At 42.9% G+C, this 26,388-nt stretch overlaps 1 protein-coding gene across 1 annotated transcript in view; it reads left to right on the top strand.

Annotated features, from left to right (window-relative positions):
• Window positions 1-26,388, top strand: part of agbl1 (AGBL carboxypeptidase 1) — a gene marked incomplete at both ends in the record, with an annotated part of 93,980 nt that overhangs the window by 39,493 nt on the left and 28,099 nt on the right. The window contains 10 exons of the mRNA XM_079742892.1: window positions 1,795-2,041; window positions 2,563-2,647; window positions 3,414-3,713; window positions 10,259-10,339; window positions 10,831-10,920; window positions 11,300-11,448; window positions 15,371-15,458; window positions 15,872-16,004; window positions 17,375-17,528; window positions 21,593-21,773. Of these exons, the coding sequence (XP_079599018.1) occupies window positions 1,795-2,041; window positions 2,563-2,647; window positions 3,414-3,713; window positions 10,259-10,339; window positions 10,831-10,920; window positions 11,300-11,448; window positions 15,371-15,458; window positions 15,872-16,004; window positions 17,375-17,528; window positions 21,593-21,773 (1,508 nt within the window). The remainder of the gene's footprint in view (window positions 1-1,794; window positions 2,042-2,562; window positions 2,648-3,413; window positions 3,714-10,258; window positions 10,340-10,830; window positions 10,921-11,299; window positions 11,449-15,370; window positions 15,459-15,871; window positions 16,005-17,374; window positions 17,529-21,592; window positions 21,774-26,388) is intronic.

Here is a 26,388-nt window from a genome sequence, read left to right as displayed (position 1 = left end):
AGAGGAAGGAGGAAGAGGAGACAGCGAAGGGAGTGCGAGAGTCTGTCAGCGTATGCATGAGCGAGTGACAGAGACAGAAATAGCGTGGCGCGTTGGCTGCGGATATGACAGAGACAGATGGCGGGTAATGAATGAGCCGCGCGGGCTGTGGTAATGTTTCACGCGGTGGAGCCCGGGATGGCATCCGACTTGACTCGTGATAAATGCGATAATGCCTTGCTAATAGGTCGCACACTCTCTCGCGCCTTTTCACTAACAAACATATCGCAGCGCCGCAGAGACGTGTTGGCTCAGCGAGGGAAAAAAAGGGGAGAAAACAGGGCCGACGTCGTGATGAAATACTTTTAGTGTTTCTGCAAGCGTCGTCTTTCACCCCCAAAAGAATGTAAAGCGACACACTTGACAGCTTAAATGCAAGTAATTGTGATGGGGTACAGAAGAGGCAGGTATTTCCCTCTTTCCATAATGACTGCTCTTTCATTGCTTCTCAAGGCTGTCTTAGATTATTTATACAAACACCTGGTTGCGTACGCGGCAGTTATTATAAAAACGTCAAAAGATTTAATATAAACATGCTTTTTGAGTGGGACACGTTTTCGTGTTTCGTTCTGTTGTCTCTGACTTGACTTTATCTGAAAGGGGATGTGTCTCTTGTCTCTTATTTCTGAACACATCGCATGGGTGACGATGAGGACGCCGCCATATTGTTTTTAGCGCCCGTCACAGTAACCTTTTAGAACACCCTGCCACATTTCAGGCGACCTATACTTTTTCCCGAAAACATAATGATTTCTTGGATGTAAAGTTATGATATCTATGGTTGGGGAGAGCCATGCGAGAAGAGATGCTATCCCACCGCTAAAAAAAGGTTCTGGGTTTGATTCCCCTTGGCGGATTCTGTCAAGTCCTTAAGCAAGATGTATAACCCTACCCAGTCGAGGGATGCTGGTTCAGCCAACCTGTCCCCTGCCTTCCACACGCACACACACTCACACATGCAAACGGCCAATTGAATGCTATCAGCCTATATGTACATCCATATATGCACTTCATATATTCAGTCAAGGACGTTATAATGCTACATAATGTCATTGGCTGTTTCTTGGCCTCATAATGTTAATATTATACCATTAAGGTTTAACACCAGTACACGTCCGTTAGCTTCTTTCCCCTCTGTAATTTCCAACGTGGCTGTTTCGATAGGTACCATTGGCCCTGATTGCTCTACCATTTGCTGACACTGAAATATGACAGACATTACTGACATATTCTGCTACTGAGGTGATCATTTTTGTTTCTTGCTGATATTTTTTCGTGCTGCTCTAGGTGTTGGCTCAGCGATATTAAAAAGTGGACTCTTTTTATCTCTCCATCTGGGCTGTGCTGTATAGCAATATCCCTCCTCTGGGATAGCGTGACGCTGTAGTTATTGGTTTAAAGTAGTGTTTGTTTAGTCTATGAAGGAGGACCACCAAATGCTATTCAGGAGGCAATGCATATTCAAGTAAATTGAATCGATACATTCAATTTTCAGGAACACAATGATACGTTGTGGATTATACTTTCCAGCAAAACTTTCCCCTCCAGAAAATCTGTAGTTGTGTTTGAATGGAAATTGGAACCATGAGATTTATGTATAAAACACATGTTCACACACACACACACACACACACACACACACACACACACACACACACACACACACACACACACACACACACACACACACACACACACACACACACACACACACACACACACACACACACACGCACGCACACATGTTTCCCCCAGGAACTGGAATCTGGCTCTGAGCCCGAGGAGAGCTCCTCTTCATCATCAACAGCATCATATTCATCATCATCGTCTGATGAGGAGGCTTTCCTCCGGAGCTGTTCTCCTCCTCCTCCTCCTCGTCCTCCTCCAACATGTCTCAGGAGAGACGGGGGGAAAATGGACAGGGGAGGTGCTGGTTCACCCAGCAGCAGCTCATCAGGAAGCTCCCCAGGCAGCCCGGACACAGCAGGAGAAGGCCCACAAGGTCAGGACTATTCCGGGGAACAGGTCTACACCTCAGCACAATGCTCCTGAAAAGACAACAACTGTAGACTGTATGTTTTAGAGTCAATCCATGACTTTTGAGGTATGTGAAATAGCACTGCGACATGATTACTCTGTACATGCTTTTTCAGGTGAAAAATGTATGGGGATTGTTCATTGAATTCGTCATTCTTGAAACAGTCGTCTCAAGAATGATGAACATCGTATCTTGTCTTAAAACCCACTTTAATGATTAAAGGCCTCAAGATTATTGCCTGATTATCTAAAATCCTGAGATTTTAGATAATCAGGTGCAATTTGTGTGAGCCCTTAAACTGAATGGTTGCCAAAACTAATACCATTTAAATAAAAAACAACAACTCTCACTCTATTTCTCTCTTTCCCTTTTTCTCTCTCACTTCTATATCTCGCTCTCACTCGCATCCTCACAATTTCTCTCTAATGCTCTGTTTTTGGTCTTGCTTTCTCTGTAACTCTCTCTCGCACTCACTCTCTCTCCAGTTGCGCAGTTGGAGCCTCGTGATTTCCAAAGTCGGGGGTTCATCTGCAGCAGCCTTTCACGTGGGACAAAGAGCAAAGACAGGACGTAAGTGGACCACACTCATCCTTCTTTGAAATCAATCCAAAATTTTAAAAACACAAAAAAGAAAAATCAAAGATTCGTCCAATGGTATCCTGTCAATTGTGTTTAAAAGGTTTCATCCGTTCAAACACTATTGGGCGAAGCCTTGATGTTTGGCTTCAGTGGTGTCCTTTCAGTGGTTGTCCTTTCAATTGGCAAATTCTTTCATACCTTTCTGAAACATGTTTTCAGATGTTTTTTATATTTTTAGACAAAATGGAAAGGGTTTCTAATAAGGTAACGCAAGGTAAATCAAGAAGAGATCAAAGCCACAACTTTTCCTTCATTAACATCCATAATGGTTGCCGACCTTGATTCATCAGGCAAACGTCTGCCCACGTCTGCAGCCTTCTATGTCTGACTGCAGCATTCTTATCCATCTTCCTCATATAGTGCTGCTTGAACCCTCCTTATGTCCTGCTCCATGCATCACATAGAACTGCTTGACCTGTTGCTCATATTCTCACACCATCAGCCCACACAGAAATTAAGTGCTTGAGCTTCCTACGAAACAGAGGCCCTTCACGCAATGATTTTATGGACGTTAATATCACATCTTTCAGGTTTGTAGGCTTTTGAAAGAATGTCTTAATTTTCGGTTTGGCTCCATAATATTGCGCTACAATTCCGGTGCGTCAGTGCCCCTATTGTGCAAGCCTCAATAATGAACAACAAAAGGCACCCAAACCAAAAAGGTCTCCTACACACCAGTCCTCCAATCCCCTCCTAGGAAAGAGAGGACTCCGTACGAGTGGGGGTCTGACGGCGACGGGACCGGGGGAGAGAAGGTAGAAGAGGGGGAGAGGGAGGAGGAGAGGAGAGAAGAGGCTCATCAGAGCAGCCTGGTGGAGCGGCTGCTGGCCAGCCACGGCGCGCACGTTCCGCACCACGACCCACAGCTGTACCGGGCCGCGGCCACCCTCACCAGGTCCATCCCCGGCTTCAGCATCCTGGCCTTCCCGGACTTCTGGGGACACCTGCCACCCCCCGGCCTGGAGCGGATGGCGCCACGGGGGCCCGCAGTGCAGAGGTACCGCCTCTCTGTCTGTCTCTCGATGTCTTAATCTCTGTGTCTGTTCTGAGGGCTGTTTTGCGCTATCTCTTGTATGGCCGTTTGTTATGATCCATGGGTTTGAATTGGTTTGTGTTAACTCACAAACATTGACGCATACAGACACACATGTTGACTTTCACGCGGCACACACACGCATACACACACGCCAACACACACACACACACACACACAAACACACATACACACACACACACACACACACACACACAGTCACACACACACACACACACACACCAGGTATAATATAGCTGGTGTGGGCATGAATGAGTCATTGACACACACACATGCATACACACACATACACACACGCACACACCAATCTGTAGTTCAAAGAACTTCAAAGAACCCGGATCAACAGTGTTTGACTATGCTTTCCTTTCTGACCCCATTAAAAAAATTGATCTGTTCACTCTGAGCGAACGGTGATTTAAGAACACAATACGCCTTCGGCCAAATGTGGAATGTAGCTTTTCAGGGTTTGAGTGAAATGTAGGTAAATGGCCTGCTCATCTTTCTTATCTCTCATCTTAGACATCCCCTCATCCCACATACGCAGGAACAAACACAAACACATGCACACGCACGCACGCATACAGACACACACACACACGCACACACACACACAGACACACAAACATACAATCTTGTAGCCGTCATGGTCCCTATGACTTTTCATCATTCTCAGCGTCCCCCGCTGTCCTATTTGCCACCCTATCTGTCCTCTCCTCGCCAGATGTGACAGCACTGATAGCCTTGTGCCTCTTCTCCGTTCAAATGCTCTCCCAGTGTGTGTTCTCTCTCTCTCTCTCTCTCTCTCTCTCTCTCTCTCTCTCTCTCTCTCTCTCTCTCTAATTCTCTCCCTCCCTCCATCTCTCTCCCTCTCATCTCTTTCCTGCAGTGATATTGCTCTTTCTCTCTCCTTTATTAGCGATATGTCTTCTTTAAGCTACGACAGTAGTCATAACCTCACAGCTCTGTCATTCTCCACTGATTTACTGCTTCAGACATGTTGTCTCTTTTGAACCTCCCCCCCCTCTGTCTTTCTCTGTGTGTCTCTACTTGTCTCTTCAGCTGTCGACACTCCTTATTTTCCGCCCTGGCTCGTTTACATACATGCTGCAAGTCGTACAATACACGTGCACTTACGCTTAGATGTGGGTTTTAAAATCAGAACACAGGATTTATGAAAATTGTGAGTTGTAAGGTTGCAGCCAATAGTGTAATAGAACAGCCCTTGTCAGGGTTTTAAAAAAGTGCTGCTTGAAGGTGCAGTATCTAGAAGTTACTGGGATCTGGCAGAATGGACTTCTGCCGGAATATAATAAATATATAATATAATATTCATAAGTGTGTTTTAATTTGTGTATCATCCTATCAAAATAAGAATTGCTGTGTTTTCGTTACCTTAGATTGAGCCCTTCTCTGAATTATTCCTTAATCAGATTATATAATTTAGTGACACTCGTGCCTACTTGCCGATTCAGTTTGCGTAGAGTGAAGTCAAATATATTCTCCTCTGATAAAAGCCTTCCGTGCAGATTTCTGTTCATTTTTTAATATCGTTATTCAGTCTATTGCAGATAAAACCGTTTTAATTGCTCCAGTTTTAATTTGAAGGATTGCTGCACTTTCCTTGGGCTCCGCTTTTGTTTTTTTTTAAATCCAGCAGACTAGTTGGTCATGAACTGAACCCCCTTCCCTTGAGAACGGATTGGACCTATTATTTTTTAATTTTTTGAAGAGGAACAGGCTTGAGGCCAGACAAGATCTTAGGAGATCAGGATGGACTCACAAGGTTATATGAACGGCGCCCTCCAAACACTGAAACTATTTCACGGTCCAGACTCTCTATGTGTGCTGCCCAGAAGGTAAAGCAGGCTACCTAGCTTTATTTGATATTCAGAATCCCTGAAAAACCCCATCTCCCAATCTCCATCTGTTTTATTTTTTAGAACTTTGGCTCCTATTATGCACATTCGACTACCACGAATACAAAACAACAAAACATAGACAAAAAAAAGAACCATCGACTCTCCTTGTTTTTCTGATTGCTTCTGCTATTCTAAAGCTGTTAAGTCGAGCCGGTCGGGTTGTCCTGTCGAATCTTGCCTTCTTTGGATTTCCTCCCAGTGTGATTGCCTGTCTGGATGGTCTGTAGTCTCAATTGTTAGGCGCTTTGGATTAAAGTGCATGCTAAATAAATAAACGTAAATGTATGGTGAAAATAACAATAACCCATATTATCAGACCATTAACTGATTATCAGTGCATTGATTATGTTTTTTTTATTTAAACGTTGTGATGGAGATCAAGGTGTGTGTATGTGTGTGTGTGTGTATATATGCTGTATATATTGAAACTATACCTCCAACAGTGTATCAGTCTGCATGTGTATTTGCCACTAGGGATGGGGTTGTGTCTCGAGTCCCGTGGGCCAGCGCCTCTCTCACAATACACTCCCTTTATGTCTCTCCTCCGAGACATTTTCTCAGCACTTTCAAGAGGCCAACAGACGCTGACATTTAAAAATGTTAAAGACGCAATTTCACTCTGAACTTTATCTAATTATGTTTTCTGTCTGTCTGCACTGATATGGAAAAAGGGGATAATGCTTTTTATTTTTTTGCGTATTCTACAGTCCCTTAACATCCCTAATGCTAAGGCTATTTTGCCAGTGCTACATTTGTGAGTAAATTGTCCCAAGTGTAGAATAAGATTAGGCCATGGTAATACAAGGGACCTTTCAAGTTCTCTAATCTAAAAAAAAAACAGTCTGGCTATGCCTCCTTCTGTGTGTGTGTGTCTTTGTGCGTGTGGGTGTGTCACGGTTGAAATGCACAGCTGTTATCAAATTTATGTGCTGAATGCTGCTGCTAAAATCAAGAATAAATTGGCAGTTATTATTATTATTTTAATGTTAAACATGTATCTTGAGGTATCCGACTTTAAGTCTCTCTTTAAATTGACATTATTTTCCTCCATTCTCTATGTCTTCGCTCAGAGCCCACACAAACATGCTGGCACACAGGCACATACACAAAAGATATAGACCACTGTTATGGCGATTTCCATACCTACTTCAAGGTGCATGCACATCTAGGGAATGTGCACACTGCTGCATATTCCTATTCATTGGCTTAATTCCATGCATGGGATTTGCAATGTTTACACAAAACCACCATCAAATAATTGGTGTAAGAAGCATTAGAGGCCTGGGTCACCAGATAGTCAGATAAGACTCCATGTATTATAAGGCAGGAATGCTTTTCTATCTGCCTAGAAATGAATCCTCACAGACCTCCGGCTATATGAGGGCTGCATGCAGTAAATTCATCACTAACAGCCCAACATGTATGTAGACGTAGCCTATAATAGAGTGGTACTGATTCTGTTTTAAAGCTCTATATATGGCTGAGCATTTCATTCTGATATACAGTGTATTTACCTTTCATTGGCTTTACCTTATAACTTATATGTGCATATAAAACGCATCCCATCATCAGTCTGTGCGTTTATGTGTCTGTGTCTGTGTGTAAGGATACCATCAGGAAAATACAATAAAGGGGAAGGTATAGAATGAGTGAAGGTGTGAATGAGTGAATAGGTTAGTGAGTGAGGTAGGGTGAGTCACCAATAGACAAATATAGTGAGAAGAACAGAGATTGAGTTGCTGAGCTGATGGCAAAGAACAGAAGGAGAACTGGGTCAGAGAGATAGAAAGAGAGCGAGAGAGGGAGAGAGAGAGGGGGAGTGAGATTTAAAGGATGAGAGGGAGAAAGAGAGAGATAGAGGGGGAGAGACACCGGGATACAGAGAGAGAGAGATAGAGAGAGACGGCTTGAGAGTGAGACAGCTTGAGAGGGAGACAGCTTGGAGGCAAGAGAGCAAGAGGGAGGGAGCAGGGGCACTGCCAGGGGTTTCCGGAGCGTCTCTGAATAAACTCATAGAAATGAGATGACAAATACTCAGACAGTTGGAGGGAAGAAGGCATCTCAGAAAGTATTTAGCAAGTAGGCTCTGGAACTACTCACGACTCCAGCTTTGAATTGTAGGGTAGTGCCAAGTCAACGTTTACACAGGTGGCCCGCTGCTGGGATTAACCCATTTGTTTTCACTTGACGTATTATTATATTATTATGTGCTGCAGATTAAACACCGCCTCTGGCAATACTAAGATGTGGGAAACATCCTACATTGCAGAATGCAGATACTTTGGTGTTTGGGGAGTAAGATACTGAAGAAACTTCATAATCATTTATCACTTTCGAGGAGAAAGGGCACACATTTTACAGACAAAGTGAAACGTATGAAAAATATACGAAAATGAAGATGTCATCTAGATTCAAAGGAGCAACTCGGACCCAACGTTTCGTGGACTAAGGGATCAGGAATAGAATGACTTTCTGTTCCCAAAGGAAACTGTTTGAGAAAGGCATACTGATCACGCAAGACAGATTTATTAACACATTGTCTGGCAGTGGCTTTGCATCGCGTTAAGTCACATGCGCATATGCCGAAAGAACGTGCATCAAGCATTCCCATTCATTCCTTTGGTGAATCATAAGGAAAATAATTGGAAATGGACTACAATCACATTGGCGACCCAAGCGCTTCCTGAGACCTGGCATATGAAGTATTGTTGGAAATGAGATGAAGTTGACCAAAAAAAAAAGAAGGGAAGAAGGAAGTAGTTTTGGTGGCTATGTCCCCAGCCACGAGTTTACCCCAGCTCACAGATCAACCACTTCCTTATTTATTAATCAGGCTTCCGACGGAGGACTCAGAAGGCCGGGTTTCGATTCAACTTCTCCACTCACTGCTACGGCCTACTGATGTACAAAGGAGGTACGAGTGGGAATACTTTAATTACACGAGTACCGCGATGTGAGCAAAACTCGCCCCAGTTTGCCTGATTTCATCTTTCTCAGTTCTCTGTGTATGTGCGGCTGGTGGGCCGTCTGCATAGGGTCCAGGGGTGGGACCGAGTCTCACTGTATTAAAAAAAACACCCTCTACATCAAAGAGTGCATTATACGCATTAGCTCCGTAGACTTTAGCTGAAAACAAGTGTCGGCTGAGTGTTGTTATTGCGTCTGGAGCTCTTACTGCATGAGCTGACCTGTTTTTCTCGGCCAACAATAATCTAATTCCATTGACAACTGAAACGGAAACATCTGCCTTCTGATCCCAGATTGCTTATGATCATTTTAATAATCTTTATTTTGAAAACAAACAGCCAAGACTTCTTGTTCCTTTCCTGCTATCAAGTAGACTACGGAACTGAAGAGGATGAGCAGGACGTAATCATTAGGCTTGTATCTACTGTATGGGCCATACCTGCTACAGTCATTAGTTCACCCTCCGCCAGACAAGGCCATACAGGAATAGCCTGAGCCTACTTATTATAGCAGCTATGTCTCCGCTACAGGGCCAGGCCTTACATCCCTCCATCACATCCCATGATTTAACACAGCAGATCCAGGTGAAGGCCGTGCGACGTTAGCCATTAAGACAGTGATAAATCCTGCATTAAGGTACAGGCCCTGGGAACTGTAACTCGGCTTTACTGTGCATGCCCATGTACAGGATCATACAGTGTCGAGTCATGCTAAAGTATTTATATCGTATTCATGTAACAATAACTATCTCTTTCATGATTTCATTACTAAAACCACAACTTCCCTCGACTCTTTGTCAACCATTTTTACAAATCAACATGATGTTACTATATCTATTATTCCAAAGCTACATATGCTTCCTGTATCTATAATGACATATATGAGTATGCATATCTCTTATTACAGATATTGAAATGGTTTCTACAGATCAATTTATTACAGATCTACATATGGGCACTGTAGGAATCCATTGTTACAGATCTACATGTTGTAATTATAGCTGTGACTCCAGCTGTGGATGGAAAAAACTCCTGAACCAATGAGGAATCAGGAGTTTTCCAAACTTCTTTTGTCAAAAGCACGGGATATCGACAACCTGCCTTACCATAGGGCATGACACCTATTGAGAACGCAATAGTCCGCCTTATACGTAAAACGGACGAATAAACATAGTTTGTTTCCCGAACCCTCTCCCCAAAAAACAGCCCGAATGTGTTTTACCTGCTGTTATCATCGCGTGACCCACACTGGATAATCAATTTGCTGTCAAACTAAACCGAGACCGTGTTGTTTTGCCTCTCTATGTTTCACAGTTGAATTATGAAGCAGCCTTTTTTGTACCTCACTGAAAAATAGAACATCTTGTTTTTTTATTTTCATTTACAGTATGTTCCTTTAAATTAAAAACAATAAAGCAAAGCAGGTTGCTGGGAAAAGCAGGTTCCTACCATCTGTCCATTAACCTCACACTGTTCAGTCTGCCACCTGTGGGTTGATGCTATTTGATAATGACATTTAGCTAACACTGTCCTCATGGCTTGGATTCAGTGTTCCTATAGGTGTCACTTGGCTTGTGGATGTGAATCTTTCTCTCTTTGTCAGACGGAAGGTGCTGGAGGACATCCAGCGCTTGTTTGACAACGACGTCATCAACCAGGTGGTGTTTGACCTGGAAGACACAGGGTAAGTACATGCCAGGTCATTTAACCCAATCACATTCATAATGACGCGCACACAGACATACACACAGGCGCACACACACACACACACACACACACACACACACACACACACACACACGTTTGATAGATGTTGTTCTTTCCAGAGAGAGACCAGGTTGTAGTGTGATTTCAAACCAGTGTGATAGCTAAATGTTGTCAGTTCAGGCACTCTTGAACACAAAATACAATTTGTGTATTGTTAATTGAAACAAGCTTTTCATTGGCTTTTGTTTATGTCTCTATATATATATATATATATACATTTAATTGTTATTTTACTCTACTAAATGGTATGCATTATCTAACCTTTTTCCTATTACTGGCCCTTCTTTCACCCCCTGTCTAATTAACTTTCCCTCCCTTTTAATTTAAATGTCAAAGTGAGCTCTATATATGTTCCCTATCGCTCTCGCTCCCTCTCTCTCTCTCCCTCCCCCCCTCCCTCCCTATTAGTTCTCAGTGTATAAATGACCAGCCGGACACGTTGAGGTTTTTCTCCAAGTTTGAGAGCGGTAATCTGAGAAAAGCTGTGAAGGTCCGGAGGTATGTGGCACCATCGCCATACACACACACACGTGCACACACACACACACACAGAGACAGGCAGACAGACAGACATGCATACACAAACTGACATAGACGCAGACGCACAAGCACACACACCCATACACACACACCCACACACACACAAATGCACATGCGAACACAAACATGCACATGCACCCACTCTCACTCCACTGCGTGGTGTGAGAGTGGTATTGTGTGTTCTAAATGCATAATGCTGGTGACCATGTAAACTGCACTTTGAATAAAAGGCTTTGCAATGATAATGACTTCATTTATTTCATTATAAACAGTCTTGTCTTCTCTCCCACACTCCCCTCTCTCCATTCCTTCCACTCTCTCCAACCCTCTGACACAGATACGAATACGACCTCATCTTGAATGCAGACGCCAACTGTTCCATTAACACCCAGTGGTTTTACTTTGAGGTCAGCAACATGGCGGCCGACATTCCCTATCGCTTCAATGTCATCAACTGCGAGAAGACCAACAGCCAGTTCAACTATGGTGAGCGAGAGAACCCATTAGAATCAATCAGGAATTGTTATACTCATTGAAACAAATAGCAAGCCGTTAACAATAGTACAATTGACGATAAACGCATTGATTTGAATCACTCCATGGAAAGGGCCATGGCCGATAACTTCTTCCAACAGCAAATTCAATGTCCAAGTTGAGAATTGGTTTTAGAAATGTGCCACATCCACACCTATTAAATGTGGAGCGGCTGCCCAGCTACTCTGGAGGCCAAAACGTCCAATTGTATTTTAAATAGCTAAAACTACAGCAAACGGTTCTAGTTTTGGCTAAGCCCAAAACAATTAAGTACTGGTCACCAAGATGTCCTAAAGTGTAGTTGTAAATTGGCTCCACTCAATTTGCGTTTGTGTGTAGGGGTGTGTGTGTGTGTGTGTGTGTGTGTGTGTGAGAAAACTGAAATTAAGTTCTCTCACACTGAAAGAAAACTGACAGTCCTTCAACCCTGATCTTCAACAAATTCAACAAAATAAAAATTATGTATTTGTCCAAAAGACAAATAACACACAATAATACCAATACATTTAATCCCCAGCCCTTTAAACCAAGCACTCGCCATGATTCAGCCATCCTCCTTCAACAGAGCATTAATCTCTTCCATAGCAGCAGATGTACCTGGCAAGCCTTCAAATCCAGTCAAGTACACAAAATGTGTGCATCACATTTTGGGCTTAAATTCTAATTTTCCCTTTCAGCTCATCCAAGCAGATTTTCCTGGCCAATCCTATTCATTCAAAGTCGACACTTGTTTTAGAAAGTTTATACTTCATATTTCACTTTAGCAATATAAAGGGATTTTCATATGTTCTTCAATTTCAATTGAAATAGTACAGGGGGTGTATGGTATGCAGAGTGCATGTTCCTTTCGATATTTGATGTTTTGATTAGATTGAGTTAATTCAAATTTTTCGTTTTATTGACTTCATTTGAATTTTGGATGGATTTTGAAAAAACAAACTTGTGGTCACACGCTTCAAATAGGGCATACAGAAGAAACATAACTAATACATTGTGGGTTGAATGTATGCATGATCTATTTACATGAGCACAAAGTTTCCAGATTATATATTTTCCCGGTTCAGTAGAGTCTCAAGGTTAAATGAATTTCAACGAAAATGGTTTCAGGTCATGATAATAGTTCTCAATGTTGACCCTCAAGCCTCTGTATGTTGGTGTTGGTGGCTAACTGTCTTTAAGAGCATCTTGATTCTCAAAAGTCTCTCCAAACGACTCCCAGCACCTAATGCAGAGAGACGATGCATCATGATGGAGATGAAGGGATACCTTCAGTGCTATTGAATCTCACTTCTATTCCAATACAGTGGAACACGGTTTTGGCTTCTTTTTAGGTTTTCCTTGCCTTTCATAAAATGTTTTTTTGTTATTGTTTTTCATTTTCTTTTTACAAAATGGCCACCCGTGAACACCATATCTTCAACCTCCTGTAAGAAACTATATATATGGTGGGAGTCTTGTCTGGCTGCCACCTGCCAGCAGCAGGTGTCTTGTTCTGACTATTCAGCCTGCTCCTCTGCTTCAGCCATCAATAGTGGAGTTTTGCCTGTTTCCTTCTAACCAGCTCAACCGCTCACTTTGCAAGTTCTTGATTGTTTCTCTTCTTTACTGTGGTTTTCCTGCTCCTTCCTGTCTGTTCTCTGGTTTTATTCCTGCTATCGGAGTGTGCTATTGGCAGTGTGCTGCTTTTCCTGGCTTTGCCTTCTTTAAACGTCTTCTCACACCAAACAGTGAAAGGTAGTCAAAGGTCAAAATCAGCTAACCATTCAATTTAAGCCATCTGATTTGATTATAAAAACTGCCTCCTAAATTAATGAAAGTGTTAAGGAAAAAACCAACGATAACTTAATAGGGTACAAGCTGTTCCAAAGCTCCATCACTAAGTTTAATTGCAGGCCGTGTCAATTTAGCAAACACACCATATGGTGATGTGTGTGCATTCCAAGAAATGACCCCCACCGAAAATGAAAAGCACCCTATGGTGTGTAGCCCAATTTGAATGCTACATTATCTTCTCTGCCTTTGAATATTGCAGATATCGGCTTGACAGATAGACCAAGAGACATATAAGCACATAGAGAAATATGAAGAAGCAATAATATATATATTAATAAAAAGGTCAGAGCACCTCTATGAACCAAAGGTTAGCCATGATAGTACTTCTGGCAGCTCAGCTCCCACAGCATAATAAATCAGATGATCCTGATCTACCTGGCAATCTACCTAGGATGATTAGGTGGGGTAGCCTGAGGACAGAGCCATCATATTTATTTATATTCCATGAATTAAGATGGGAGAATAGGAGAGTGAGTGTGTGTGATTTGCAAAATCCCAGGCAATCTACAAGACGGTTAGATGAAAGGTGGCAGCAATGGATGAGACTAAACCCAATGCAAACCATCGCAAGCCTGTTCTTCTGTCGGATGGTTTCATGGTCATTTTCATCCTCATTGAAGTAAACTCTGCTATAAGCTCAGTATACTTCCACACACACCCATGTGAATACATCTCTAGTCTAGTTGGGAGACATGTGCGAGCATATAAACACTAACAATCCACATCCGGTGGATGTGGATTGTTAGGTGGAACAATCCACATCTGCCCCGTCTCCAGCTCTCGCTCCTGGCTTGCTACATATGCTTGTTTCCGTGATTGCGTGTTTGACACCTGGAAATAATGGGAATCTAGCCTGCACCCACACAGATAGACCTGACCTGCGTTCCGTTCCATCGGAGTCTTATGACTTCAGTTGAAGCAATAAAGTGAGGTCGAAGCTACTTCTTCACCTCCCAACCCCACATGTCCTATCAGTGCTAGTGGGATTGTCCTACTTATCGAGCTTGCTGTTGCACTCCACCCCTCCCCCCGTATATACATATATAGAGACCCACCTGGGCAGAGTGTGTGCTGAACAATGACAGGGCCGACTTTTTGCTGTGTTTTCCTGTTTTGTCCTCGGCAATCTTTTGCAGCCAAGACATACACACACACTCTTACAACACACACACACACACACACACACACAGGCACGTACTCGCAAGGATGCATGCGTGCACGCAAACGCATGGACACAATCACACGCACACACACACAAACACACTCAAATATACAAAATACAAAAAAAAAGGCATCCGCACTTCACTCACATAATGTTTCTTTGCAGCTGCAAACTAGGTTTCCTGGAAATTGGTTCATCTCAGGTAGTGAGTGAGTGAATGGAAGAAGAGAGTGTCTTTACAAAATAGCCCGTCTTTCCATTGTATGGAAAATGGCTTTTTGTCTGAACGAAGATCCTGACAGAGAAGAAAGTAAAGTAGCTATCTATTTCCGACCCCTGTGCAAAGCGGAACTACCCCCAACAATTTCCCATAGGAGGGGGTGGGAGCCAGGGTGTGTACGGCTCAGTGTGTGTGTCTCTGGATGGGGGTCTGATGCAGGATGGGCTTTCCTCCTCTCTCGCCCTGGGAGACAAATGAATGTTGTCTAACTTTGTTTAGACGTAACCATTATTTAGATGGCCTTTATTGGCTGGCGCTGATAGAAGAGAAACCCCTTCACTGCCCACCATTACGCTGCAGGAGCCCTTGAGCTAAAGCCTGGACCGCAGAAACAAGCATCTACTCCGAGGTTCTGAACACTCTGAGCAGCTCCCATCTTGTGTTTTACACGCATTCGTGTGTGTGTGCGTGCGTGCGTGCGTGCGTGCGTGCATGCCTGTGCAAACTTCTATCTGCAGGCTGAGGAATATGGGAATTGCAGACCCTTTATATTGCTGTCTGTGTGTGTTTCTGTGCGTGTGCGCATGTGCGTGTGTGTATGTGTGTGTGTGTGTGTGTGGGTGCGTGGTTTTGTGTGTGTGTGTGTGTGTGTGCTGCAGGTATGCAGCCTGTTCTCTACTCTGTGAGAGAAGCTCTCGATGGCAGACCACACTGGGTGCGGACTGGCACGGAGATCTGTTACTTCAGGTACTTCTGGGCCCCCAGATTGAGCGTTTAATGTGATTCACACCACCCACACGTTTTAGTTAATTGTTCCCTCTTGGACAGTTGCCACAACAAACACCCTCATCGTTTTTCCTCCATTCTATATGTTGAAATAAAATGCAAACATTCAATAATAAAATCTAATGTAATTTGTAGTGGTTGTAAGCTGAACAATTGAAATACTGCTTGGCCAGTCTTTTGTTGTTGTTCACTAATGCAACATCCAATATTGTATCTTAGCAGAGAACATTTAACAATCCAATAAGAGCTTGAATCATAACTAAATTCCCTATCAATTTACACTTGAGTTTACGAATATGGTTTTAGCTTTCACCCGTCTAGCTGTTGTTGTGATGTTTGCCTCAAATTTAGATTACCCTTTTTTTTTTATCTAGGAATCACTTCTGTCCTGCACATGGCAGGAGAGGGCAGACTTTTTACACTTTGACCTTTACTGTGACCTTTAAACACAAAGAAGACGTATGCTACCTGGCCTACCACTATCCTTACACATATTCTGCACTGCAGGTATACATTTTTCCGTCTATATATCCATCTGTCTGTCTGTCTGTCTGTCTGTCTGTGTTTCTAGGTTTGAAGGTGTGACCATAACATTAACTTTCTGAATACGGTAGCTTAATTATCCACCTTTGCTTTTGTTGTGCCAAAAAGCATCTAATTTTAGTTCTGTTTGTGTCTGTGTATGTGTCTGTGTGTGTACGTGTGATCGCCGAGGATAAGAGTCACCCTCGTATATGGGTGTATGCGTGCGTGTGTATTTCCATGCATTTGAGAATCAGGACTCGTCTGAGAATGTTTTCATTCTGCTTACAGGTCTTGCAAAATACTACCGTCTTCCATTGTTATCAAAATATTTGTGTCATGTTGCTACGGTCTTCAGATCCCTCCTTATGATGAATTTATGCAACACACTGTTGAGATATGTTAAGGGCATGTCAGGATGAGAGGCAAACTATGTGTTTGTTTGCCTAACATACAAATACAAATTATCATAAGGATGGTATTCTATGTGGGCACATGTACATTTTTTTGAATTTGCTGGTTGTTGGATAACAATGGAAGTCTACATTCATAAAGCTTAGCGTTCATCTGCCATTTCACGAGACATACAATACTGGTGAGCAGGAAATAGCTGCTTTTGAAAGCCTCATTTCATGATGCTGGCAATATGGGAGACATTAAAAAAGCCATATATAGAACCATCAGTATAGTAGCAGGAAATAACTGCAATTATAGGGAAATTATATTTGAGTTGCTGCATGTTTTTTGTTGAAGTCATTCATATTGTCTCCGCGCATTGGGCATAGAAGCAAGGCTGTATGGTATTCACGTTTTTTAATCAGTGATTGGTGGTGGCAGGATGCTTCTCATATCATTGATTTCCCTCTCGTAAGCATGCTAATTATTATGCTTTTTCATTCTCCCCCAGCCTTGCTTTGTCATTTAGCTGCAAAACATGAATACAGGAAACTTTGAAAGGACAAAAGGAAGGAATAAACAGCTTGTTTTCTGTTGGTCTCTCTCAGATGTCTTTTTTTCTTTTTTAATTTGACATCATAATTTTAAGTCGTACTTTCACGGCACAAACATTGACGACGTAAATTTGAACAATTGCAGCTTATAATTCTTTCATATTCATGCTTCACTGGGTTTATATAATTATAAACTTGCATTTCGAAACGTGTGCAACCTTTATCTTCATCCCTACCCTTTGTGGAATAATTTAGCAACTTATTATTCCGTAAAAAATAAAACATTTCTCCATTTGCTTTTTTTCCAAACATTTGTTGGAAATGTGCCTTTCCATCCAGGCAAAATGTGCCTAAATCCTAATAGCACTCTTTCTCTTATCTCTGTCCCTCTCTGGCTCCACACAGTCCCATCTCCAGGTGCTGGAGCGATCGGTGGACCCTGCCAAGGTGTTTTTCCGGCAGCAGACTTTGTGCTCCAGCTTGGCTGGAAACCCATGTCCACTGGTCACCATCACCGCCTGCCCCGCCAGCAGAGGGTGGAGGGACATGCATCAACTACGTAAGTGTGTGTGTATGTGTGTGTGTGTGTGCGTGCGTGCGGGTTTGTCTGTTAAAATAAAGCTCTGTGAAGGTGCAACGGTAGAAGCTAGTTGAACCACACACTCAAAATGATCTCCAGTTATGATAATATGTGGGCATGTGTGCTGGTTTAGTGGCAATACCTTTTGACACTTATACTCAATTACATCTCATCCAATATAAATATAGAAATCTTGTGTCTGTCTCTACCTCCACCAGTGCATTTGCATCATACATCTGGGTAGATATTCCTTAATATATTGTAATTTATTACAATATTATATAAAGAAATAGCAGTTGAGAATATTGACAGGAAAAAAATCAATTTAAAGTCTGCAGATACTTTACTATAGTATAATTAGGATTCTAAATTATAATGCAATATGCTAGAATAAGAATATAAGTTATAGACTTCATCAGATACAACTACATAAAGGTCCCTTTAATGGAAATTGAGAGATGAAGGTGTTATATCCAATCCAACAAAGTAGCCATCCAGTTGACAACACGAAAGCACGAAAACAAAAGAAAAGTTATGAAATCAGAATACAAAGTAAAGAGCTAGCTTACAGTCAGAATACAACATAACAAGCTAGCTCCCAGTGGGGATAGTAAACTAGCCTGCAGTCTGGATCACTATGGCTGTAGTAAGCCTGCGGCCAAATATTCCTGATGAAGTTAGGAATCGGTTTCTGTGACACTCTTCTCTGCAGTGTGAAGAATACAATGTTAGAATGTTATGTGTGGGTGGGTGTTTTTTTGTGTTTTTTCCTATGTGTCAGGGTGTGTGTGTGTATGCGTGTCTTAAATGAGGTCAAGTATGCATGTTTTATTTGTGTCTTATTGTTTATGTGTGTGTGTGTGTGTTTGTGTGTGTTTGCGAATGTCTAGCCAGGCATGCAAAGAGAGACAACTATAACTATAACAGGCTTTGTTTATATTTCACTACTAAATTGAAACCCAGCGATCCTTAACAATCCCAAGTGTGAAGAAATAATTTCTTTTGGAGGAGACGACCATATGCAATTCATCATGGTAAATCAGCATTACCATATTATCGTAGGCCTACAGGAAATGCTTTTATAAAAAACTGGTATTTTAAATATTACGCAACACCCTTTTCAAATAAAGAGAGCAAATATAGGTCATCTTTTCCATTAAAATCCAATATTTTAATTTAATTTAGAATCCAAAGCATATATAGATCTTTTTTTTTTTACAAAACAGAATAAATTGAAGAATAAATGTTCTGTCGGAGCTGGCAGGTTCAAAGAGTCGTTGGTGGAATTGATCGATTTTGAGAGCAAAATGAAAAGGCAAACACAGATGGATGTACAGTCGATGACTGACTGGATGATTGACGATATCAAACACTGGGATCTGGCGGTCGGGCTGTAAATGCCAGACTACGTCAAATGGAGTGGCATTAAGTAGATCAGGCTGCGTGGACCACTTTTATGACTATGTCTTATAATTCATCATTCCGACTTGGTTTGACGAAGGACACTGTTAGAGGCAACAACAAGCACTTCTGGGACGTATATCGGCGGGGCCTGATTGCCCCAAAGGGTTACAATGCAATCTGTTTTTGCATGTGAAGGTTGCTGTGTTCTCACTCAATAATGGACCAATTTCAATTTTTTTTTGCCTGCATTAGACCCTTAGACTAGGGTTGGACTAGGTTATCTGAATATATGATCCTGGTGGAAAGATCCTCAAGTTTTCCTTTAATTCAAGCAATATTGATTTAAAGGCCAAGATTCAATAGAGTGCTTAGTAATGCGATTGCAATTTATACAGTAGGTTATGAATGTCAGGTGGGCAAACCGTCTCCATAGACAAATATTTAATTCTTCAAATCAGTGAGAGCAAGCTTTATGCCATTGGCCTATTGACTGATTGTGGTTAGTCATAGATGAGTTGAAGAAAACATGATAAATTCTGCAGCTTCAAAAACTGGTGCTAATAGAGTCATAGCACTCACTACTCACTATGGTGATGGTAGAAGCTGTCCTGGTTTTCTCATTAAATTCAGAATGCTTTCGGATTGAATACCAGCAGCTTTTTCCCGACAAAGCTACTCAGGGCCAGAGTAATGTCTTAAGCGTATTGCAAGAAATACAAACTGAGAAAAATGTTTCTGGAAGTCTACAAGTATAATTCTGGTATTTTGTTTTGTGAATGCTCAAAACAAAACTATTTTCTTCAAGTATAATTATTTACAATTTCAACACAATTATATTAACTAAAAAAATCATGGACAAAATTAACTAAATTAAAAAAAATATCCAACTACTTAAATGCCATGTAACATGTGGGTGAAATACAACATGATTCAATTACTGAGCACAGATATAACACAGATACAATATGAACAGACAACCTTTACAAATTTTCAATCTAGCTCTGGGGAAAAAAGTTATTTCAAAAGGTTGGGTGGTTTTCCATTTTGTTCCATTCCATATTTGGTACGAAAATCGGCAAATAAGGCTTTAAATCAATATGAACACGGGCATCATATTTGGTTTATCGTTGTCTCTAAATTGTGCTTGGATATCTGCCCTCTCAAAGCCAATACAATGCATCAACAAAAAGAAGACACAAACAGCTATCCCACAACACTGATACACCCAACTTATTTTTATGAAACTAATGTTGCAAAACTACTCCATCAGCCAATAGTAATGGACTTCAACACCTCCATCGGCCAATAGTAATGGACCTCAACAACTCTATAGGCCAATGCTAATGAATGTCGACAAGCCATGGGCCAATAGTAATGGACCTCAACAGGCAACCAGCCAATAGAAATGAGCGATGACCAGCCTTTCTGACCAATGGGCCGTGAGAGACGATTTTCTCAGCTCCACTAATTCTGAGCAATTGCTGGTGAGACACATGGGCAAATAACTGAGTCTGAGGACACGAGACAAGCGCTTTGTCTGTCCTTCTGTTTGTCTTATTGTTTATTCTGCTGATCCCTGGTGAGAGAAAGCAGGGTGTGACTGTGAGGGCCATGTCTGAAAGACAGACAAACAGAGAGATAGACGGATCAACGGTTAGGTCGATTTAAAAGTTAAAAATGAATGCCAATAGCATCATCCGCAATCTGGACATCATTCACATTTTAATGATATTGACACAATTGAAATGTGTTAATTAAGATCCGGGCGCAGTGTGACAATTATTTCTGGTGACCTCAGATTGAAAACATAATTGCTCAGCTGCTCCCTCTCTAACAAGGCCAAAATTGACTGTTGTGGCGTGTAGGACAACGGAATAACACTGGTTTGATTAAAGACCAGAATCACATAATTGAATAATCAGAGGCTTTGGCGGAGGGGAAAGATGCATCTATAACAGCCAAATCCAGGAGGGGCTTCAGGGGGCTGACTGATCCGAAGCCCGGGCGCGGGGGGGGCTGACTTCACAATCCGTTCACGGTGTTAGGACGGGCGAGGCAGCCAGAGTACCAAGAAACAGCATCTACAAGAAGCAATGAAAGCCAACACAGAAAGAACAACCAAAAGTCATTCTGCTTCACGGCTATGTTCTAGAAAACCTCCACCTGCATTCGACTGCGGGACAAATTGTTCGTGACAGCCCACATACAAAAAACGTCTGACAAGATCCGTTATCTCGGTCCCGAGACTTGACTCGGACTCTGCTTGCCTTTCTCTTGTTTGTCCAGGTAATTGTCTTTTGTTCATGTGTTGACAGCTCTTGTCCACAGACGACACCGAGTGTGCCACCGCTGCCTCAACTCCCCTCCTCTCTCTCTCTCTCTACCTCTACCTCTACCTCTCTCTCTCTCTCTCTCTACCTCTACCTCTACCTCTCTCTCTCTCTCTCTCTCTCTCTCTCTCTCTCTCTCTCTCTCTCTCTCCCCCCCCTCTCCTCTCTCTCTCTCTCTACCTCTACCTCTACCTCTCTCTCTCTCTCTCTCTCTCTCTCTCTCTCTCTCTCTCTCTCTCTCTCTCTCTCCCCCCCCTCTCTCCTCTCTCTCTCTCTCTCTCCCCCTCTTTGTCCTCTCTCTCCGTCCAGGTAACCGGCCCTGCTTGGTGCTGACAGCGCGTGTCCACCCCAGCGAGTCCAACGCCAGCTGGGTGATGAGGGGCACCCTGGGGTTCCTGTGCAGCCGGGACCCGGTGGCCCAGAGCCTCAGGGAGGCCTTCGTCTTCAAGATCATCCCCGTGCTCAACCCCGACGGGGTCGTCAACGGCACGTGAGTCCCATAGCGCACACACACATGCACATGAACGCACACGCACACATACACACACGCGCAATCACATGAACACATTCACACACATGTGAACGCACGCACACGCACATATGCATGAACACAAACATACCCATACATACATACACACGCACGTATCTCACGCGCACATGCAAACAAACACACACACACACACATAGACTCACACACACACATAGACGCACGCACGCACACACTCACACACACATGCACATACACATTTGATTGCGCACACACACAGACCAAGGCACAGACACAGACCAAGACACACACACACACACACACAAAGAGAAGTCCTCATTACGCGAATATGCTGGTCCGCAGACATGAAATAATTAACACGTGTGCACACAGGCTGGGATGAGCTTCGGGGATTCTCCATCTGCATTGAAATAAAGTTGCGTCTTAGGGCAATCAAACAATCAGAGTGTTGTCTATCTTTGCGTAATTAATATTTATGTGTTTGTGGTTCGCATGCACCATTTGTTTGCTTAAAAGCATCTGTTTAAACAGCAACGAGTCAGGGAGGCTAGATTCTCTCTCTCTTTGTCTCTCTCTCTCTCTCTCTCGCTCTCTCTCTCTTACGCAGACGCCTGTCTTTTCCAACTTGTTTCTCTCTATGTATTCTGTAATAAGTCGGCCAATGTGATGCAATGATTGCATCTTTGTTATAATGAAGTGTTTTAAGAGAGCGGTTCTTCGTTTAACAGCCATTTACGAACAGAGGGGCCAGGCAGAAACAGACTGAAACTGACTGTCTCACGTTGTTGTTATCTTTATTCAAGATGCTATCTCTTCTGTAAGAAATGTGTCTTTGTGAAACTAGTTAATGTGTGATAAATGTCAGTGCTTCGCTGCCTCAAAAACCTATTACATTTAAGTTTAGGAACCATTTAGTCGGATGATTTGCTTTAATTCCGATTCTGTCATTTATGAGACTAGCTTCTGCCAGACAGTCCAGCATATGTGGTGGTTCCAGCTTTCAAGGTCTTCCAAAGAGTTAATCAGTATACACCAGTTATCCATTGAAACGTTTTATGCATATGATAACTAAATGACTATTAGCTACTGCACTGTCTATTCCTATGTTCCTAATCCTGGCAATCTAGACAGATTGCCTTTGAAACTTGACATCCATCAAATCAAACTGGGGAATATTTTAAATGTAGTCTTTAATTGAATGGCTTTTCGCCAAATCCACTTCTACCTATGTAACTCCCTTTGTATGACGGAGTTGTGTGCATTAAATATTGTTTATACAGAGTTTGACCCGTGGACCCAGTAATTCCCTTGTGTATATTGAGTTCGACCCTCACATTCTTTTAATCCCTTTGTTTTGCTTAATGACCTGTTAAATGAGCTGGCAAAGCCCCTTATTTAATTACCGCGTGCCCCACCTACTCTTTTAGCTTAAGCCACTTTGGAACGAGTTGGACATTCCTTTGAACAAGTGTCCGGCATACTTTTTCTCTTAGCTCCTCACAGAAAATCCTCAATATTATCCATGTGGATATTTTATTTTATTTTATCATCTTGTTTATGTTGTATGTGTATGCTGTGTGTGACACGTTCAAGCTACTGTGACTTTGAATTTCCACTGGGGATCAATAAAATGTACATCCATCTATCTATCTATCTATCTATCTATCTATCTATCTATCTATCTATCTATCTATCTATCTATCTATCTATCTATCTATCTATCCATCCATCCATCCATCCATCCATCCATCCATCCATCCATCCATCCATCCATCCATCCATCCATCCATCCATCCATCCATCCATCCATCCATCCATCCATCCATCCATCCATCCATCCATCCATCCATCCATCCATCCATCCATCCATCCATCCATCCATCCATCCATCCATCCATCCATCCATCCATCCATCCATCCATCCATCCATCCATCCATCCATCCATCCATCCATCCATCCATCCATCCAATCACACTGTATTGAGTTGTTTTCACAGTTGTCCACCGCGGTGCTTTCATCACTGTCAGACACAGGTAGCAATCACATCTGAACACATTCAAAGACGCGTCGACGCAGAAGAAGGTGAACCTCTGCGTTTGCGTAGCACACAGCGGGCCCATTCGCTTGTGTCAGTCCAGCCAACCCACGCTCGCTCTCTTACAGTTGGTGTACACTACTCCCGCAGTCCTGCTATGTGACGTGTTTAGCTGATTTCATCAAGGACAAACTGTCTTGAATGAAACCGCCACACATTACAGTTCACTTACTCCACAAACTCATCCACTGCAATCGACTACAGTGTTTGTACCTGCTTGGCTTTAATCCAGGCATGATATGTCTCTGTCCGGGCTGGAACCATACCCCCTCCCCCCCAGATGGACCAAGCCTGGCAGTACAAATATCCTGCACAGATGTCCATGTTGCGCCCTGATAATTCTTAACTATTTGAAAATCTGATGTGGGTACTGTGGGTCATCTCTCCTTTGTCCTCCCGTCTGAGTGTGCGTCTGTGTCTCCTTGTACGTATTCTAATATTGCCCCCCCATCCCCCCCCCCCCCCCCCCCCCGCGCGCTTCTATTCCTACTAATGCGTGTGCGTGAGTGCTACACGAGTGTGCGTGCGTGCCTGATGTAAGTCTTGCGACACGATTCTGACATTTCTAAGGAATTAGGTCGGACACTGACGGGATTTAATCATATGCCTCTTGGGTCATTCTCCCTCTCTTTCTCGTCCTTTGTCTCCTCCCGTTGGAGATTCACTGCCCCTGTGTCCATCTCGCCCAGTTTTTTTTTTTTTTTTTACCTTGTCCCTTATCTACTCACATTCTCCCTATCTGCCCCCTGCACACATTCTCCCTCTATCACACACACTTCCTCTCTCTCTCTCGCTCTCTCTCTCTCTCGCTCTCTCTCTCTCTCTCTCTCACTCTCTCTCTCTCGCACCCTCTCTCGCACTCTATCCCTCGCTCTCTCTCCCTCTCGCTCTCTCCCCCTCTCTCACTCTCGCTCTCTTTCTCTCTCTCTCTCTGTCTCACTTTGACCCATTAAAAAATAAACAATAGCTGAAATAAAAAATACAAAGTCAATAAAAATGACTTTTTGATGACGTCAATGTGTCGCAATGACGATGAATGAACATCGTATTCATTCGTGATAAATGTGTTGTTAAACATTGCGACACAGATATCACACTCTACTTCAAGCGTTAAGTCACCAATGGGTTTCGCTGTTTGTTACCACACACCTCCACAGCAGACACATTGTGGATGTCATCGACCGTGTCACAACGCCTAAACCACAAACGTAACAAATCAGTGACTGTGTAGATTGCCGCAGAGGCCATCACAGCTATGCCGCGAAGCAATTAATTTTCTCATTGTTTTGATTAACATTAATCATTCAGAGGCAGATTCCTTTATTAATTCTGTCAATTTGATATTGATTTTCTGTGTTGCATATTAATCCCTTGCAATCTACTCTGCTACTCTTATTTCCCTCAGTAAGACGTTCACCTCGGCAGTTGAGTCAAATATTCAGGAAGATTTGATTTACGATGTGATTAAAACAAACGTCTTGAACATACAATATAGAAACATACACACACGACACGCACACACACACACGACACACGCACACACACACACACACACACACACGCGCACACGCTTACAAATGCGGCACCCATTATTCTTGTTCTATTTCCAGACCTGTTTTGACGTTATAGATGGAATGGCGAATAAATATGAACTGAAGAATCGTTGATGCTCACGACTGCCACGATGGGCTTTGACAATAGGATGACAGAAGGCTGTCACCGTTGACAAAAGCCGTCGCGCGGGGCAGGAGAAACCGAAAAAGCCGACACACAAAAGGATGCAGGCAAACAGAAAATGCCAATAGATCCGGTCGGACCAAACTCCCTGCATTGACCACAGATGTATTCAGAGGGGGCTGATGAACTTGTGGCCAGGTAGATATGCCACACACACCCACCTACACACACACACAAACACACACACACACACGTACACACACACGTACACACACACGCAAACAAGCGTGCGGGGCGCACAGTGCCCGAGGTGAGGCAGCTGGCCGGTTGGGCAGAGGAAATAAATGTTGTGGAAAATAACAGGTTTCAGAAAGAGTTTGAACTCTGCTAGGCTCCCAGTGCGTTCCCTGTGTGTTGGTTGGCCCGCGCCCGAGCTACTGCTGCAGGGGGAAAGAGTCTGAGAGAGAAAGGCTGGATGAAGTGACTTATCTGTGGAGAGATCAGGACACTGGTGTCCGCCGTCCGCTCTGTCACTGTCAGATAGCGTCCTTTTAGCTCGCCGATGTTGGCCCACACCTTCCAAGCGGCTGTTTGACGCGAGCGGACACACACACACACATAAGCACACACACACACACACACACACACACGCACACACGCACACACACACACACACAACCACATATGTTTTCCTGATGGTTAGAATAAAGATTACCACGGACGGTTTGAGCATGAAATGGTAAAATGGTGCCGGTCGTGCCGTCGCCACTGCTCTCTCACTGCATAGAGTCAGACCACAGCAACACATGTCTACGCTCATTGTA

This window comes from Pollachius pollachius (assembly GCF_949987615.1).
Source record: "Pollachius pollachius genome assembly, chromosome: 9".
Taxonomy (NCBI): Eukaryota; Metazoa; Chordata; class Actinopteri; order Gadiformes; family Gadidae; genus Pollachius; species Pollachius pollachius.
This window is presented reverse-complemented; position numbering and strand designations above follow the sequence as displayed.